The sequence below is a fragment of the Camellia sinensis genome, chromosome 9, assembly GCF_055761805.1.
Source record: "Camellia sinensis isolate YWXY chromosome 9, ASM5576180v1, whole genome shotgun sequence".
Classification (NCBI taxonomy): Eukaryota; Viridiplantae; Streptophyta; class Magnoliopsida; order Ericales; family Theaceae; genus Camellia; species Camellia sinensis.
Genome location: NC_138969.1, coordinates 7,724,621 through 7,740,088, shown reverse-complemented (window position 1 = coordinate 7,740,088; position 15,468 = coordinate 7,724,621). Strand labels below are relative to the sequence as shown.

The following is a 15,468-nucleotide window of genomic DNA, read 5'->3' as shown; positions in this document are numbered from 1 at the left end:
GCGCGTCACCACCTCCGCCACCACTCTCACACGCGCCCGCACGCGCCATCTGTTGCACCTTGCTTCCGCCACGCGCCTCCACGCGCCCACACAACCGCGGCTGACGTCAGCCCTACCACTCCCGTACGCCGCGCCTGCTACTGTGCGCCTTTCGTGCGCCGCTTCACTAAAGTGCACCCGCGTGCGCCAAAACGGCTACCGTGCGCCGCGCCTGCGCCTGTCCGCTATCGTGCGCTGCCGCTTCCTGCTAACGTGCTCCTTCTCGCAGCCTGCTAACGTGCGCCGCTGACATCATTGCTGACATCATCTCTGTCCAGCATACCTTTCCTGGCTATTTTCGACCTTCCGGACTCACTGGTACACTCTGTTTTACCTAATTTTGCTCCTACAGGTCTATTCCTCTTGCTTTAAATCCTACTCAACTCGTATTATGGATCGTCCTGATGCCTCCCATCCCATTTCCGTTATTTTGAATGGTTCCAACTATGTTCTGTGGGCCCAAGCCATGTCTTCCTTCCTCAAAGGCAAGAAGCTCTGGCGAATTGTCACCGGGGATGTGACTAAACCGGTTAAAGACAGTGTCACTACTGAAACTACTGCTCATACTGCTACATATGAAGACCAACTTGAGGAATGGGACAGTAAAAATTACCAAATCATTACCTGGTTTCGTAATACATCTATTACCTCTATCAGTCTTCAGTTTGGTCGCTTTCAGCTTGACTCTGTAAATACTCCTGCAAAGGACATATGGAATTTTTTGAAAGAACGATACCAGACTACTGGTCTTGCCCATCAATATCAACTTCAGAACCAACTTCATCGCATGCGCCAAGAATCCACTCAGTCCATTAATGACTTCCTTTCTCAAATGTACTCTGTTTGGGATCAGCTTGCTCTTTCGGAACCAACTTGGCATAACCACGAAGATGCTGTTTTATTTACTATCTATCGCAACCAGCAAAGATTGGTGCACTTTCTCATGGCTCTTACTTCCTCCTTTGAGCCCGTACGTGCCTCTCTGCTTCATCGCCATCCATTGCCCACTCTTGAACAAGCAATTTCTGAGTTGCTCTCAGAGGAGACTCGTCTTGGTACACTTCAAACTCATCATGTGGACTCTGTTCTTGCCACTCCTCCGTCCCGGCCATCATTTACCCAGCGGCCCACTGCTTGCCTCTATTGTCAGAATCGGGGCCTTTCTTCAACCCATCTCCTGGTCAACTGCCCCGTCAGATCCTGCCGCTACTGCAACAAACTTGGTCCTGGTCATCTACAACAGGATTGTTATCGCAATCCTTCCCGATCATCCTCCAACAGCCACTCCTCTCGCGGTGGCTCTTCCCGGGGAAACTTTCATCGTTCCGGGAATCAGTCTCATCACATTGCTGCTGCTGCTTCCGGGAATCAGTCTCATCACACTGATGCTTCTGCCTCTGCGGAGTTCTCTGAGTCACCTGCTCCGTCTACATCTCGCTTTTCTCCGACAGATGTAGAGGCCATGCTCAAACAACTTCTCTCCTCATCTGGTACACCTCCTCCTACTGCTTTGTCTGTAATCCCAGGTAACTCTTCTTGGTATTTTGACTCTGCCTGTTGTAATCATATGACCTCCAGTTCTACTATCTTTTCTTCCTCCTCCTCATCTCCTCCTTTTCCCTCCATTCATACTGCTGATGGTTCCCTCATGTCTGTCCGTCATGTTGGTACTGTTTCCACCTCTTCTTTATCTCTACCTCAAGTTTATCATATCCCTGCTCTCACTTTAAATCTTATTTCCATTGGTCAATTATGTGAACTTGGTCTAACTGTCACATTTTCTGCTACTGATTGTTTGGTACAGGATCCTCAGACGGGGCAGACTATTGGGATCGGCCGTAAGCATGGACGTCTCTATGAACTCATTCACCTTCATGTTCCTACCTCTCCTCAGATCGCTGCTCCTACCTCTACTTCCTCATTATCTCCCTTTCATCTTTGGCATTGTCGCTTAGGGCATATTTCTGTTAATCGCTTAAAGTCTTTGGTTTCTAGTGGACAGTTGGGTCATGTAATTCCCGATCATTTCGATTGTATACCCTGTCAACTTGCTAAACAACCTGCTTTATCATTTAATAAAAGTACTTCTGTTTCCCTTGCACCTTTTGATCTTATACATTCGGATATTTGGGGACCCTCCCCTACTCCTACTATGGGGGGATCTCGTTATTTTGTTGTCTTTATTGATGATTTTTCCCGATTTACTTGGCTTTTTCTCATGAAACATCGGTCTGAACTTAAACACATTTATTATCGCTTTGCCCAAATGGTCCACACCCAATTCTCTAAAGTCATCAAAATTTTTCGCTCTGACAATGCCATGGAATATCGGGATTCAGATTTCCTTTCCTTTCTTCAGCATCATGGTACACTGCCTCATCGCTCTTGTGCTGGCACGTCCCAGCAAAATGGCCGCGCTGAACGGAAACATAGGCATATCCTTGACACTACTCGTGCTCTCCTTCTGTCTTCTTCCTGTCCTGAAAACTTTTGGGGGGAAGCTGCCCTCACTGCTGTTTACACTATCAACTGTGCTCCTACCCCTGTCATCCTTAATCAAACTCCCTTTGAACGTCTGCATGGCACTCCTCCTCCTTACGCCAATCTCCGGGTTTTTGGCTCTGCCTGCTTTGTTCTTCTTCAATCTCATGAACACACCAAACTTGAACCTCGTTCTCGTCTTTGTTGCTTTCTTGGATATGGAATTGAACATAAAGGCTTTCGCTGTTGGGATCCTATCTCTAAACGTCTTCGTATCTCTCGCCATGTCGTTTTCTGGGAACACCAAATGTTTTCCTCGCTCTCCTCATTTCACCTACCCACACTTTCCACTTCTGTACTGTTTACTAATCCTTCCATCGATCTTTTCTCTGCTGATTTTGATACAGGGTCTTCATTCATCGAGACGCCCTTGCTCACTCCTGATTCTGTCCAGCCTGCTCCCTCTGAAGGTCTCCCTCTTATTGCCACACCTCCTTCTCCACCGGTTCTTCCTCCCACCGATCCTCCTACGGGTCGACCACGCCGGGTAACTCAACCTCCTCTCCATCTTCGTGATTATATTGTTGGATCTGCTGCCTTCTCTACTTATGAACCTACCTCCTATCGTGAGGCTTGTACTAATCCTCTTTGGCAGCAAGCTATGACTGATGAACTCCAGGCCTTGGACAAAGCTCATACTTGGGATCTTGTTGATCTTCCTCCTGGCAAGACTGCAATTGGCTGCAAATGGGTTTACAAAATCAAAACACATTCTGATGGCTCTATTGAACGCTACAAAGCTCGTCTTGTTGCCAAGGGTTTCAACCAGGAATATGGTATTGATTATGAGGAGACATTCTCTCCTGTTGCTCGACTTACCTCTGTTCGCAGTTTACTTGCCGTTGCTGCTGCTCGCCACTGGGGGCTCTTTCAGATGGATGTCAAAAATGCTTTCCTCAATGGTCATCTTCTTGAGGAGGTCTACATGCAACCTCCACCTGGGTCCACTTTTCAACCTCATCAGGTCTGCAAACTACAGCGTGCTCTCTATGGCCTCAAGCAGGCGCCTCGTGCTTGGTTTGCTACGTTCAGTTCTACCATTCATGACTTCGGGTTCACCTCTAGCTCCTATGACTCAGCTCTTTTTATACGATCTACTTCTCATGGTACCACTCTTCTTCTTCTATATGTGGATGATATGATTATCACTGGTAATGATGAAGCTGGTATTCTCCACCTCAAACAGTTTCTCCACCGACAGTTTGAAATGAAGGACCTTGGTACTCTTAACTACTTCTTAGGCCTTGAAGTCTCTCATGACTCTACTGGTTCCTATTTGTCCCAGGCCAAATATACATCCGATCTTCTGGCTCGTGCTGGTCTTACTGATTGCAAAACTACCTCTACTCCAGTTGATCCTCAGATTCGTCTCACTCCTCTCGATGGGACTCTTCTCTCTGATGCTACTCTTTATCGCCAGCTCGTCGGCAGTCTTGTCTACCTCACAGTCACTCGTCCTGACATTGCCTATGCTGTTCACATTGTCAGTCAGTACATGTCGGCCCCCCGCACTCCCCACTATACTGCTCTACTCCGCATCCTTCGCTACCTCAAAGGCACTCTGTTCCATGGCCTTCACTTCTCTGTTTCCTCCTCTCTTGAACTGCGTGCCTTTTCCGATGCTGATTGGGCTGGGGATCCTACGGATCGACGCTCTACCACAGGTTTCTGCTTCTTCTTAGGGGATTCTCTTCTTGCTTGGCGTAGCAAAAAACAATCCCTCACTGCCCGCTCTAGTACCGAAGCTGAATACCGAGCTCTTGCTGATACTACTCAGGAACTTCTCTGGCTTCGCTGGCTCCTTACTGATATGGGTGTTTCTTCCTCTGGTCCTACCCCTCTCTATTGTGACAATCAGAGTGCCATTCAGATTGCTCACAATGATGTTTTTCATGATCGCACCAAACATATTGAGATTGATTGTCACTTCATTCGCCAGCATGTTACCTGTGGTACTGTTCATCTTCTTCCTATTGCTTCAGTCGATCAACCCGCTGATATCTTCACTAAAGCTCATCCTCCTGGCCGCTTTCATGATCTTGTTTCCAAACTCAACTTGGTTGATGCTTTCCCTCCTTGAGTTTGCGGGGGGATGTTAGTATATTATTATATATTCATATTGTATATTAGTAGTGTTAGTCATCATTGTAGTCTATTATTATGTTTATGCTTTCATAATTGTTGTTCCCTTTCTCTCTTTATGCTTTCGGTGCAAAGGCACCCAATGTCCCTCTTCCTCTCTATAAAAGAGAGGTGTAAATCTCCTTGTAATTACACAGATATACAACAACTGAACAATTCAGTATTCTCTCTCTCTATTCTCTATCACTCTCTCAAATTATTGTTTCAGTAGTGATTTGCATGTTCTGTTTTTTCACCTTATTAAAAACCAGAGGATGTATCAATATATAATGGGGTTATTATAGGAACTAGAAAAAAAAAAAAAAAAAAAAGAAAGAGCTAAAATAGTTTGATCCATGCAAGAAGCCATTCTCTATGTCAATGAGTTGACTTCCATATCTCAACATTTTTTTTAACACCAAAAACAACACAAAAAAAATAAAAATAAAATAAAGGTAGCGTTTGATTTAGTTTTAGAATTATAATTTAATAATGAAATTGTATTTTAAATTTGTGAGTTATTGAATCATAATTTGAAAGGAAAAAATTTATTTGGTTATGAGTTTTGAAATGAGCTGTGAATTGAATTTTGAAATGAGTTTTGAAATAAGAAAAGTTGTTTGGTTATGAGTTTTGAAAAAAAATTTCAAAACTTAAGTCAAAAACTTATAATTTATAACTAAACACACATTTCAAAACTCTATTGAAAATTCTATTCAAAATTCATAACCAAACTCTTTTTAAAATTCAATTTTAAAAAATAATTATTGAAAAAAAATAAATTTTTTATTTAAAAAATTCAAAAAAATCTGAAAATAATTTTTTTTAAATATAAAAAAATATTCATCTAGTGCTTTAAAATTACTTTTGATTGAAATTTTTTTTAATTGTTTTGTTTAAAAATATTTTTTTTTATTTTTTTTAAAATTATTGTGACAAATTAGTTTTTATTTAAATTTTTTTTATTAATTTTAAATATATGGCCAAATAATTTGTCATTTTGATAAAAAAAAAAAACTAATTTCTATATTTAAAAAATATCAAAAACAAATATAAATTATTATTTTTTTCAAATAACAAGTGGCAATTGTTTTTTTAAAAAAAAAGTACTATTCCGATCAACCGGCTAGATGTCCGAAAGGATGTCCCGGGAGAACAACCGGGTAAACTCAGAAATTCAAAAATTGTCCAAGAGGATGTCTGAGCAGACAACCAGGTAGATCCAATTTCAAAATTCAAAAACTCTACTTTGCCAAATATGTTCTGAAAAGAATTTTTAAACGTGAATGTAGAATTAATTTTTAAAAACTATATCCAAACACAACACTGAAATAAAAGGGTGGAATTGATTCCCCCATAAAGCAGACTGAGTTAAAAAAAAGTAAAAAAAATAGAAAGGACAGGAAAAAACCAGAGCAAAACTCAAGAAAGGTTACAAAATACTACCCACACACCGCCCTCCAACCGTTAAAAATAAAAAAATAATCGAATTCCCTTAAAAAAGAATAGAAACGAGAGCCCCAAAAAATGATAAACACTCTATCCCATAGAAAATTATTCTCCTCAAATCATTCTGAGTAATGAAGAACTTGTTATTCCTTATTCTTGGGCTCAAGAATTCCCATTTAACTCTAACATATAATAAAAACTGTTTTCTATTATTATATTCACTAATTAATGATCCTAGTATGGAGCTCCAACCAAATAACCATCAAATAACCTTTACGCTGTGTTTGGTTGGGAGATTTGGAGAAGGATTTAGAAAGAGAAAGGGAAAATATGTGTGAAACTAAGTGAAATATAGGTATGTTTTATTCACATTTCACCTACCTTTTCCATTTCCCTTACAAATCCCTCAACCAAACACAACATTAGGAGTGTGTTATTTGGAATTCATATGCATATGAAATAACCTATAGAATTCATTTCTCAACTATAGAATTGGACCAAATGAAAGAGTACTACAAATTATCCAAAAACAAAATGGGTAAACCAAATTATTTTTATGTATGATTCACACTACACAAAGTTTTACCTTTTTTTAAAAAAATAAAATAATAAAAAAAAATAAAATAAATAAAAAAAACTTACTTACCTCCTTCTCCTCATTACAAATGGACCAATGTGTAATTGCCAGCTCAATAGGTAGTTAACAAGTATATAACTCAAGTTCACTACCAACTACCTACCGAACTACTTTATAACAGTCTAACAATATTAAACTATCTCCAGCAGTCCTCACTAACACACACCAATCATCTTCTGTCTGTTCAGTTCTCCTCATGCTTTGCTTGGCTGTTCAAATCTTCCTAGTTTCTGCTCGTAACATTCCTTCCATCTTCAAAAAAGCCATGTCCTCGAAGCAGACAATGATGAAACTGCTACAGAAAAAGGTCCCAATAGCAGCCCCCAAAACGACGTCGTTTTGGGGGTTTTTTTGTTTTGTTTTTTTTTTGTTTTTCGCAGAACTAGAGCAGAGGGGAGGGGAGGGGAGCTCGCCGGATTTTGGGGTCCGGATTCGCCGTTGCCCGATCCGCCGTCGCCTCCGCCTCCGGCCCGCCTCCGGCCCGCCTCCGCCTCCTCCTCCTCCTCCTCCTCCCCCGGTGATTATGGCCCCTCCAGTCCGGCCCACCGGCGACTCCCTCTTCTTCTCCCTTCCTCTCTCTCTTCTTCCCCTCCCCTCCCCCTCTCTCCCTCCCTCCCCTCCTCTCCCCTCCCTCTGGTTCTGTTTTCGAACGAGGAAGAAGAAAGAAAAAAAAAAAATCAAAAAAACCCCCAAAACGACGTCGTTTTGGGGGGCTGCTGGAACGGCCGCCGGGAAGGGCGGCCGAGAATCCGAACTCCCCAATTAACCTTCCCAAGTCACATCCTCGGAAATCAAATTGGACCATGGAACTAGGATTCAAGTAATGGTATAATTTTGCCTTCGAGTTCAACTGTGAGTTCTTCAAACCTATCCTGATATTCCTATACCGTAGTCTATTGCCTTGGAGGTGAGCTCCCCAATTGAATCTTCATCGGCAGTTGGCCCAAATCTGGTGGTATTGGCATACACAAAAATCTTTTGCTGACAGCCTAACCTTTTAACTTTCATCCACTTGATTAAACTCAAGAATCTTTGACGCCTACATACCGAACCTTGGGTATCATTCATCACCATGAAATCTAGGAAAATTCACTTAGGTATACCTTGTCAACACAGAATTGAAAGAACTGGACATCATTCCTGTAAAGGTTGAGAAGCCCTTTGATTAAAACATATCAGACAACCTTCTTCATCTACAACTCCTTTATATACTCTGTTTTACCCTGTTTTTCTCCGTAACTTCTTCACATACTCCTTATTACAAGTGTATCAATGCGAAACTGCCAGCTCAATGGGTAGCAAGGTTTTAAAAAGCGGCCGCAACCGTTACGTAACGGTTGTGATAGTTACCGCCACTTGTTACGGCCGCTTTTGCAGTGTGATTGAGATTCACAGGTGTATCGGCCGTAGCGGCTACTATAGCGGTCGTAATGGTGCCGTAACGGCCTATTACGCACCGTTACGTAACGGTTCTGAATTGCTTCTTTTAAAAACACACACAAAAAAAAAAGTTGAAAATGGGGGAAGAGAGATAGAGAGAGAAGAGGGAAAATGGAAGAACAAGAGATAGAGAAAGAGAATAAGGAAAATGAAGAACATATTATTGATTTGTTAGAAGTTGTAAGATCTATGCTATTCTATTCAGCTATTATCACTCAACCATTTTGTTTGTGTGTCTATTTATATATTGTTTGAAACTAATAATAATAATAATAATAATAATAATAATAATAATAATAAGTGTGGTCATTATCTATTTGGCTTGATTAATATATATATATATATATATTTAGACTTTTATTTATTCTCTTACTTTTGTCATTGTTTATCTTATATATAATAGTTAGTGATTATTTTTTGTAAAATATAAAGTCATTAATTATTAAAATAAAGGAAAATTTACCCATAAGTCCTAGTTTTTGAAACGTTGAACCATTTAGTCCTAAAAGTTTTCTTATGCTCCATTTAGTCCCATTTTTACATCAACATGATGTGAATGATGTAAATGATCTGATGTTTCATTCTATAATTTCAAAATTTATTGAAATCTGATGAACATTAGATGTTTTTCATCCTATATTTTCAAACATTATTGAAATTTAATGAACATTAGATGTTTGAAATTCAATGTTTGTAACATGACTCTGATGTTATTAACATTGTATATGATGTTATTAACATTGTAATGGGACCTTTCAGTCTATAAGAAAACTTTTAGGACTAAACAGTGCATAAGTTATTAATTTGAGATTTATTGGTGCATCCCCCTAAAATAAAATGTTAAAAACTCAGTTTATAGTGATTTAAAAATATGAAATATATTGGATCAAACTTAAAAATTTATAAAAATTGATCAATATTTATTTTAAAACCCAATAAATATGATCATGGAAACAAAAATGTGCGTATCGGTAAATTTTTTTCAAATTGTGCGAAAAATAAAAAAAATTCACGATTCCGATTACCGCAACCGTTACGCTACGGCCTTTACGTAACCGCAACCGCGCCACCGCCACCATTACGGCGACCGCAACCGCTTTTCAGAATCTTGATGGGTAGTAAGTACACAACTTAATTTAACTACCAACTACTACTACATCACAGTCCTAACATATTAACTAGCTCCAGCAGTCCTCGCTAACACACCAGACATCTTCTTTGGCTGTTCAGTCCTCTTGGCTCATAAGATGGTGCCTCTTTTGCCTCACCAAATTACATTTACACCAAAAAGAGCTGCCAGCCAAATAGTTCTTGTTTGGAATTTCTGACTGTCTATTTTTGTTGTTTTAAACTATCAATGTTAACATCTAACTCTGCCAATCCCAATAGAAAAAAAAAAAAAATACCAGCACGAACAAACATCAAACAAAGGCGGTGTGTGTGTCAACACACCTAATTAAGTTATATACATGCAACTTGTATAAGTAGGTAAGACTAAACTAGTAGACAATGGTAATCTGTTTACACATGCAGTCTGTTTATACATGCAAGAAATATGAAGCAAATTAGTAGACAATGGTAATCTTGGGAATAAAAATTTGAAAAAATATGGGGGAAAAAAGATGTGATGCCATTTGTATGTATTCGGTCTAAACATAATTGAGAATTGTAAATGCGTTGTGTTGCAATACTAAGACAAGGCTTAAGCAAGCTGGTCAATGGAAAATATCTTAGTGCAGCATATGGACACATTCATCAGAAAAAATCATCATTTTTTCTCATTTCAATATACAAACACAAGTGGAGTCAAGGTCAGTACCACTTGATATTTAATTCTTTGCATGGACAAGGCCCAAAGAATATACATCAGAATGATATTGAAATTTTTTTATTGAAGTGAATTGTAGAAGAGAATTAGCACTACAGAGATACCAATTATGACTGGGAATGCGGTGACAAGGTAGAGTGCTCCATATCCCTGCAAGATATTTAATTCCTTTCAGTCAGGAAAAAAATTTCCATAGAAGACAAGTAGCAAATAAATTCTAATGTTTTACTAGAGTAGAAACAAACCACGGCTGCAGGCACTTCTGAATCGTCAGTGTCATCAGAATCCTCAATATCAGCAGCGGAATCCCAATCGATATTGAGTCTCTTAGCAGCTACTTCAGGATCAATACCAGTGTCCGTGGCTTTTGCATATAGGGATTTGCGACGTTTCGCCTTTGGTACTTCAACCTATTCAACAAAGACAGCATGGAGGAATAAATTTCCATGAGGAAACCATATCATGATGATGTGTCAGATCCATGCAATTATGCGAAATGGTGAATTATATCATCAGGGATAAATCGCATAGAAAGGGAAATCAATACATTATAGGCACGCCAGTTTTTTCCATGGCACACAAAAGATGATTAATAAGATGAGATCATATGGAATTTATCAAGGGCTTACTTTTCAATTAAGTACCCCCAAAAAAAAACATATGTATGGACGGATATATTGATGTCAATCTAACTTTGAAATCAAAGATGCAATTTTGAGAGGTTTTAAGAGAAAAGTAGAATTTCCGATGGGCTCATTGCTCAGACAACCAACTGTTGGCTGTTCCACTGATAACGATAGAGTTAAATTGATGCCAAACCTAGGAAGTTGAATCCCCAGCAACAATGTAAAGTCAAAACTCAAAAGGGATAAATTCCTTTATATATTCTTCCTTCCTCTATATTTGTTTCATATTATATACATTATATATATATATATATATAAATATAATAAGGTGACTCGCAAAAATACTAGAAAACAGGTTGAGATTGCAAAGCACGTGATAACTAAAACTACCTTTAATTAATAAATATCATAAGCTTAAAGTAACAACCATACCTCCAAATTAGGCCATTGGACCATTTCATCAGCCAGCATCTTAAGAGCAACACGATTTTTGGGGATTTTTCCTTCATTGACCTACACAAATATAGAATCACAGATACGTTAGGCTATTGTTTGTTTGTAACAGAAACTATCAAGGACCTGTTGTTAGAATTCCCCATCTGACTTTAATAATAGAACAATCATATTTGTCCACATCCAGGTGGAACCACCCCAATTTGATCTTGCCCCTCTATTGTAGATGGAGTTCACTAGTTCCAAATGAGAAGAGCAAGTCAAATTTCCAATATTGGTCATACAATTCAAACATGACTAAATAAAATTGAATCTCAAAGAGAAATACAAGCAAATGTAAATAAAATTTCTTTGCAGTTTCTGCACCAAGTCGATGGTTAGACTGAAACAGTTGAATGACTGATCCGTTAGGAAAATGTTGTGATCTTATTTCTTGAAGACATTCAGGACTTCCAAAGCAGTAAGCATGAGTAGGAACGGGTCATAATAACCAAGTTGTTTAAGAGAGAGCAGGAAATAAAAACAGAAAGCGTTTACAATAAAGTTTTTTAATTCAGAAAGGTATGGTGTAGCACTAAAATTTTATTCATAAAAAAATGGACTTACTTCTTGTAAGACATCAGCTAAATCCTCCCTTGTTGGAGTTTCAGAATCATCAATACCAATAAGTCTTCTTCGCTCGACTTCTCTTGGGTCCTCAATCATTACGGTCAACTTAACCTACAAATTGAGAATACAAAATAATAATTGCAAAAACTAAGGAATACTCAATAGTGAGATTTAAATTGGCATGCCCATCCATTCTAAAGAACAATATTTTAGAAAAAGAAAAGGCAAGTGAAAATAACAGCAACACACACATCAAACAGTCTTAACTTGGCAAAGCGTATTCTATTTTCAGATGAAGCGGTTTGCAGTGCAACGACATTTGAGTTGTATTGTGAACTCTTAATCATAGACATGGTATTAAAATTTCGTAATGCACAATTCACAATTGAAAAGATAAAACCAAACCAAATCAAACTACGCCTCATGTCCCAATCAAGTGGGTCGAGTCTTTTTTCTTTGTTTTTTTTGGGTCAGCGGTCAAGGGTGTCCAGGCCAGCTTATGCGCAACTCTACTAATTCACTCCCCAGTCCAATCAAAGGCAGGCCATCCACCCTAGTAATAGGGAATTCATGAGAACTACTTTCTCACGGTCTGGCTCCAAAAATTGAACCCTGAGCAATTGCGTGGAGAGCACAACCACAAACCACTCAGGACAACTCTCACTTTGGGTCGAGGCTTTTTTCGTCTTCTACTCTATCAAACCTACATGTTCAGCTAAATTAAATAAATTCACATATTTTTCTACTACCGCATACTATACTAGTTTAGGTCTTCCCCTCCCCTTAATATTTTCAGTTGCGGTCATCATAATCACTTCTTTTGCCATTGCATAAAAATGACCAAACCATCCTAATCATTTATCTCAACTTTTCTTCAATTTAAAGAAGAACCCAAGAATAAGTACAAGATAGAAAACCTAAAAAGAAGAGTCGAATGGTATAATCTCAAGCACACTTAACAAAATTTTGGTTCACAGAATGAACCAAATTAGAACAACAACAACAACAAAAGGTTACCTCGCTAAAGATCATATCTCTGTTTTTCTTCAGAAGCTCCAAAACCTAGAATACAGATATCAAAATAATGAAATATTAAAACCCATAAACCAATAATTCTCTACAGAGAGAGAGAGAGAGAGAGAGAGAGACCCTTTTGATTTGGGATATGTATTCGAGGTCTTCAGGACTTGGGTCCTTCTCTTCCGCCACCTCCTCGACCTGATCATCTTCGGCGGAGGGAACACGCAATTGGGTTTCTTCCTTACCAACAAACACAACTCCGGCGCTCCTCCGCCGCCTCCCGGAGCTCATCTTCTGGCAGTAATGGCGAACAGAGCATTTTCTCGGCGACTGCAATTGAAGATAGCTGTGAAGAGAAAGAGTTTGGAGAGAGGTGTTGGAGGAAGAAGTGGAGGGAAGTGGCGGTTGAAACAGTTGCAGAGTCGTAGTCGCCATCATCATCTTCACCACCACCAAAACCTTATCTTCTTATCTCTCCTCTGTTATTATATATATATATATGTATGTATGTATGTATTATTGGGAATCAGATTAAGAATTCAGAGAGAGAGAGAGAGAGAGAGAATGAGAAATTCTGCATTTCCATCATTGAATTTGAATCTGCGAGAAGTATAATTTACAGTGAAAAAATGCAATCGGAGATGGAGATTGGGAATGGATCGTGGCCCACAGAAGCACTTTTGGGCTTTTATTTTTTGGACTGGAAGATCTTGTGGACAGCCCATTCTGATCCATTGGGTTAAATAAATTTAAAATACAATTTGAGGGAATCGTGGAAGCAAGGCCCGTAAAGAGTTCAGTGGGCTGAACTAATAATATCTATATATATAGGGGCATTGTGTCTCCCAAAAACTGTCATTTTTTTTTGAGAACTTTTTTGATAAATCCATTTCTTAAGAGGTTTATTCCATTCAACCCATATTCTTTTTGACTATTCCATTAGGTCTAATTTGAGATGAGAAGACCAAAATACCCTTTTCATCTACTTATGTTCTATTTAGTTCACATTATTTTCTTATGTTTCAATAAGTCCTATGGGTGACATAATTACCAAAATACCCTTAATGTGAATGTTCACACCGTCAATATAAATGTTTATATCGTCAATGTGTAGGGGCCCAGCTCATGTCGATTATCGTGAGTGTCCGGAAAAATTCGAGTCGGGCCGGGCCGGCCCACAAGCCAAAAAAATAGGCCCGACCCGGCCCGTTGATAATATGAATATTTACATTAACAAGTTAACATTCACATTGATAGGAGTGTAAAATTGGCCTGCGGCCCGTGGACGGCCCGAAACCAGCCCGTCGCCCGAGGCGAGCCCGGGTCGGCCGTTCACAATATGAATATTCACATTGACATATTAACATTAACATTAACATTGACAAAAGTGTAAAATTGGCCCATGACCCATGGGCAGCCCGAAGCCCGGGCCTGGGTCGGGGCGGGCCCGGCCCGGCCCGTTGATAATGTGAATATTCACATTGACATGTTAACATTCACATTGATAGGAGTGTAAAATTAGTCCGCGGCCTGTGGTCGGCCCGAAACCCGCCTGCGGCTCGTGGGCTGCCCTGGACGGGCCCGGCCCGACCCGTTGATAATGCAAATATTCACATTGACATGTTAACATTCACATTGATAAGAGTATAAAATTAGCCCGCGCCCCATAGCTGCCCGAAACTAGCCTACGGCCCGTGGGCGACCCGGGACGGGCCCGACCTGGTCTGTTGACAATGTGAATATTCACATTGACATATTAACATTCACATTGATAAGAGTGTAAAATTGACTCGCGTCCCATGGGCGGCCCGGGGCGAGCCCAGTCCGACCCGTTGACAATGTGAATATTCACATTGACATATTAACATTCACATTGATAGGAGTGTAAAATTGGCCCGTGGCCCGTGGGCGGCCCGAAGCCCGCCTGCTGCCCAGGGCGGGCTCAGCCCGACTCGTTGACAATGTGAATATTCACATTGACATATTAACATTAACATTGATAAGAGTGTAAAATTAGCCCGTGACCCGTGGGCAGCCCGAAGCCCAGCCCCAAGCCGACGCGGGCCGGGCCCGTTGACAACGTGAATATTCACATTGACATGTTAACATTTACATTGATAAAAGTGTAACATTAGCCCGTGCCCCGTGGCTGCCCGAAATACGCCCACGGCCCGAGGCGGGCCCGGCCCGGCCTGTTGACAATATGAATATTCACATTGACATGTTAACATTCACATTGATAAGAGTGTAAAATTGACTCGCGTCCCATGGGCGGCCCGGGGTGGCCCGGGTTTCGGTCCAGGCCTACCCCGGGCCGCGGGCGAGCGCCGGACAGCGGACAAGTTTTACACTCCTATCAATGTTAATGTTAACATGTCAATGTGAATATTCACATTGTCACGGGTCGGGCCAAGCCCGCCTCAGGCTGCGATCGGGCTTCGGACCACCCACGGGCTGCGGGCTAATTTTACACTCCTATCAATGTGAATGTTAACATGTCAATGTGAATATTCACATTGCCAATGGGCCGGGCCCGCCCTGGCCCGAGGTCGGGCTTCGGGCTACCCACGGGTCACGGGCTAGTTGTACACTCTTATCAATGTGAATGTTAACATGTCAATGTGAATATTCACATTGTCAACGGGCTGGGTCGGGCCCGCCCCGGGCCGCGGGCGAGCTTTTGGCCATTCATGGGCCGCAGGCCA

At 40.5% G+C, this 15,468-nt stretch overlaps 1 protein-coding gene across 1 annotated transcript; it reads right to left on the bottom strand.

Annotated features, from left to right (window-relative positions):
• Positions 1–9,982: 9,982 nt before the first annotated feature.
• Positions 9,983–13,424, bottom strand: CEST (death domain associated protein). Its single transcript, XM_028254988.2, has 6 exons — positions 12,893–13,424; positions 12,761–12,805; positions 11,741–11,854; positions 11,114–11,194; positions 10,301–10,465; positions 9,983–10,205 (listed from the first exon to the last, which is right to left on the bottom strand). Exons 1-6 carry the CDS (start codon positions 13,202–13,204, stop codon positions 10,116–10,118), a joined length of 807 nt encoding a protein of 268 aa, XP_028110789.1. The 5' UTR covers positions 13,205–13,424; the 3' UTR covers positions 9,983–10,115.
• Between the last annotated feature and the right edge of the window lie 2,044 nt (positions 13,425–15,468).

What these genes read in the sequence shown, in the direction of transcription:
- CEST (XM_028254988.2), bottom strand. Translation starts at nt 13,204, where the DNA reads ATGATGATGGCGACTACGACTCTGCAACTGTTTCAACCGCCACTTCCC. An exon ending in ACATATCCCAAATCAAAAGG is followed by an intron (nt 12,806 to 12,892) that starts GTCTCTCTCTCT and finishes TCTGTATTCTAG; the next exon opens with GTTTTGGAGCTTCTGAAGAA. An exon ending in GAGATATGATCTTTAGCGAG is followed by an intron (nt 11,855 to 12,760) that starts GTAACCTTTTGT and finishes CTCAATTTGTAG; the next exon opens with GTTAAGTTGACCGTAATGAT.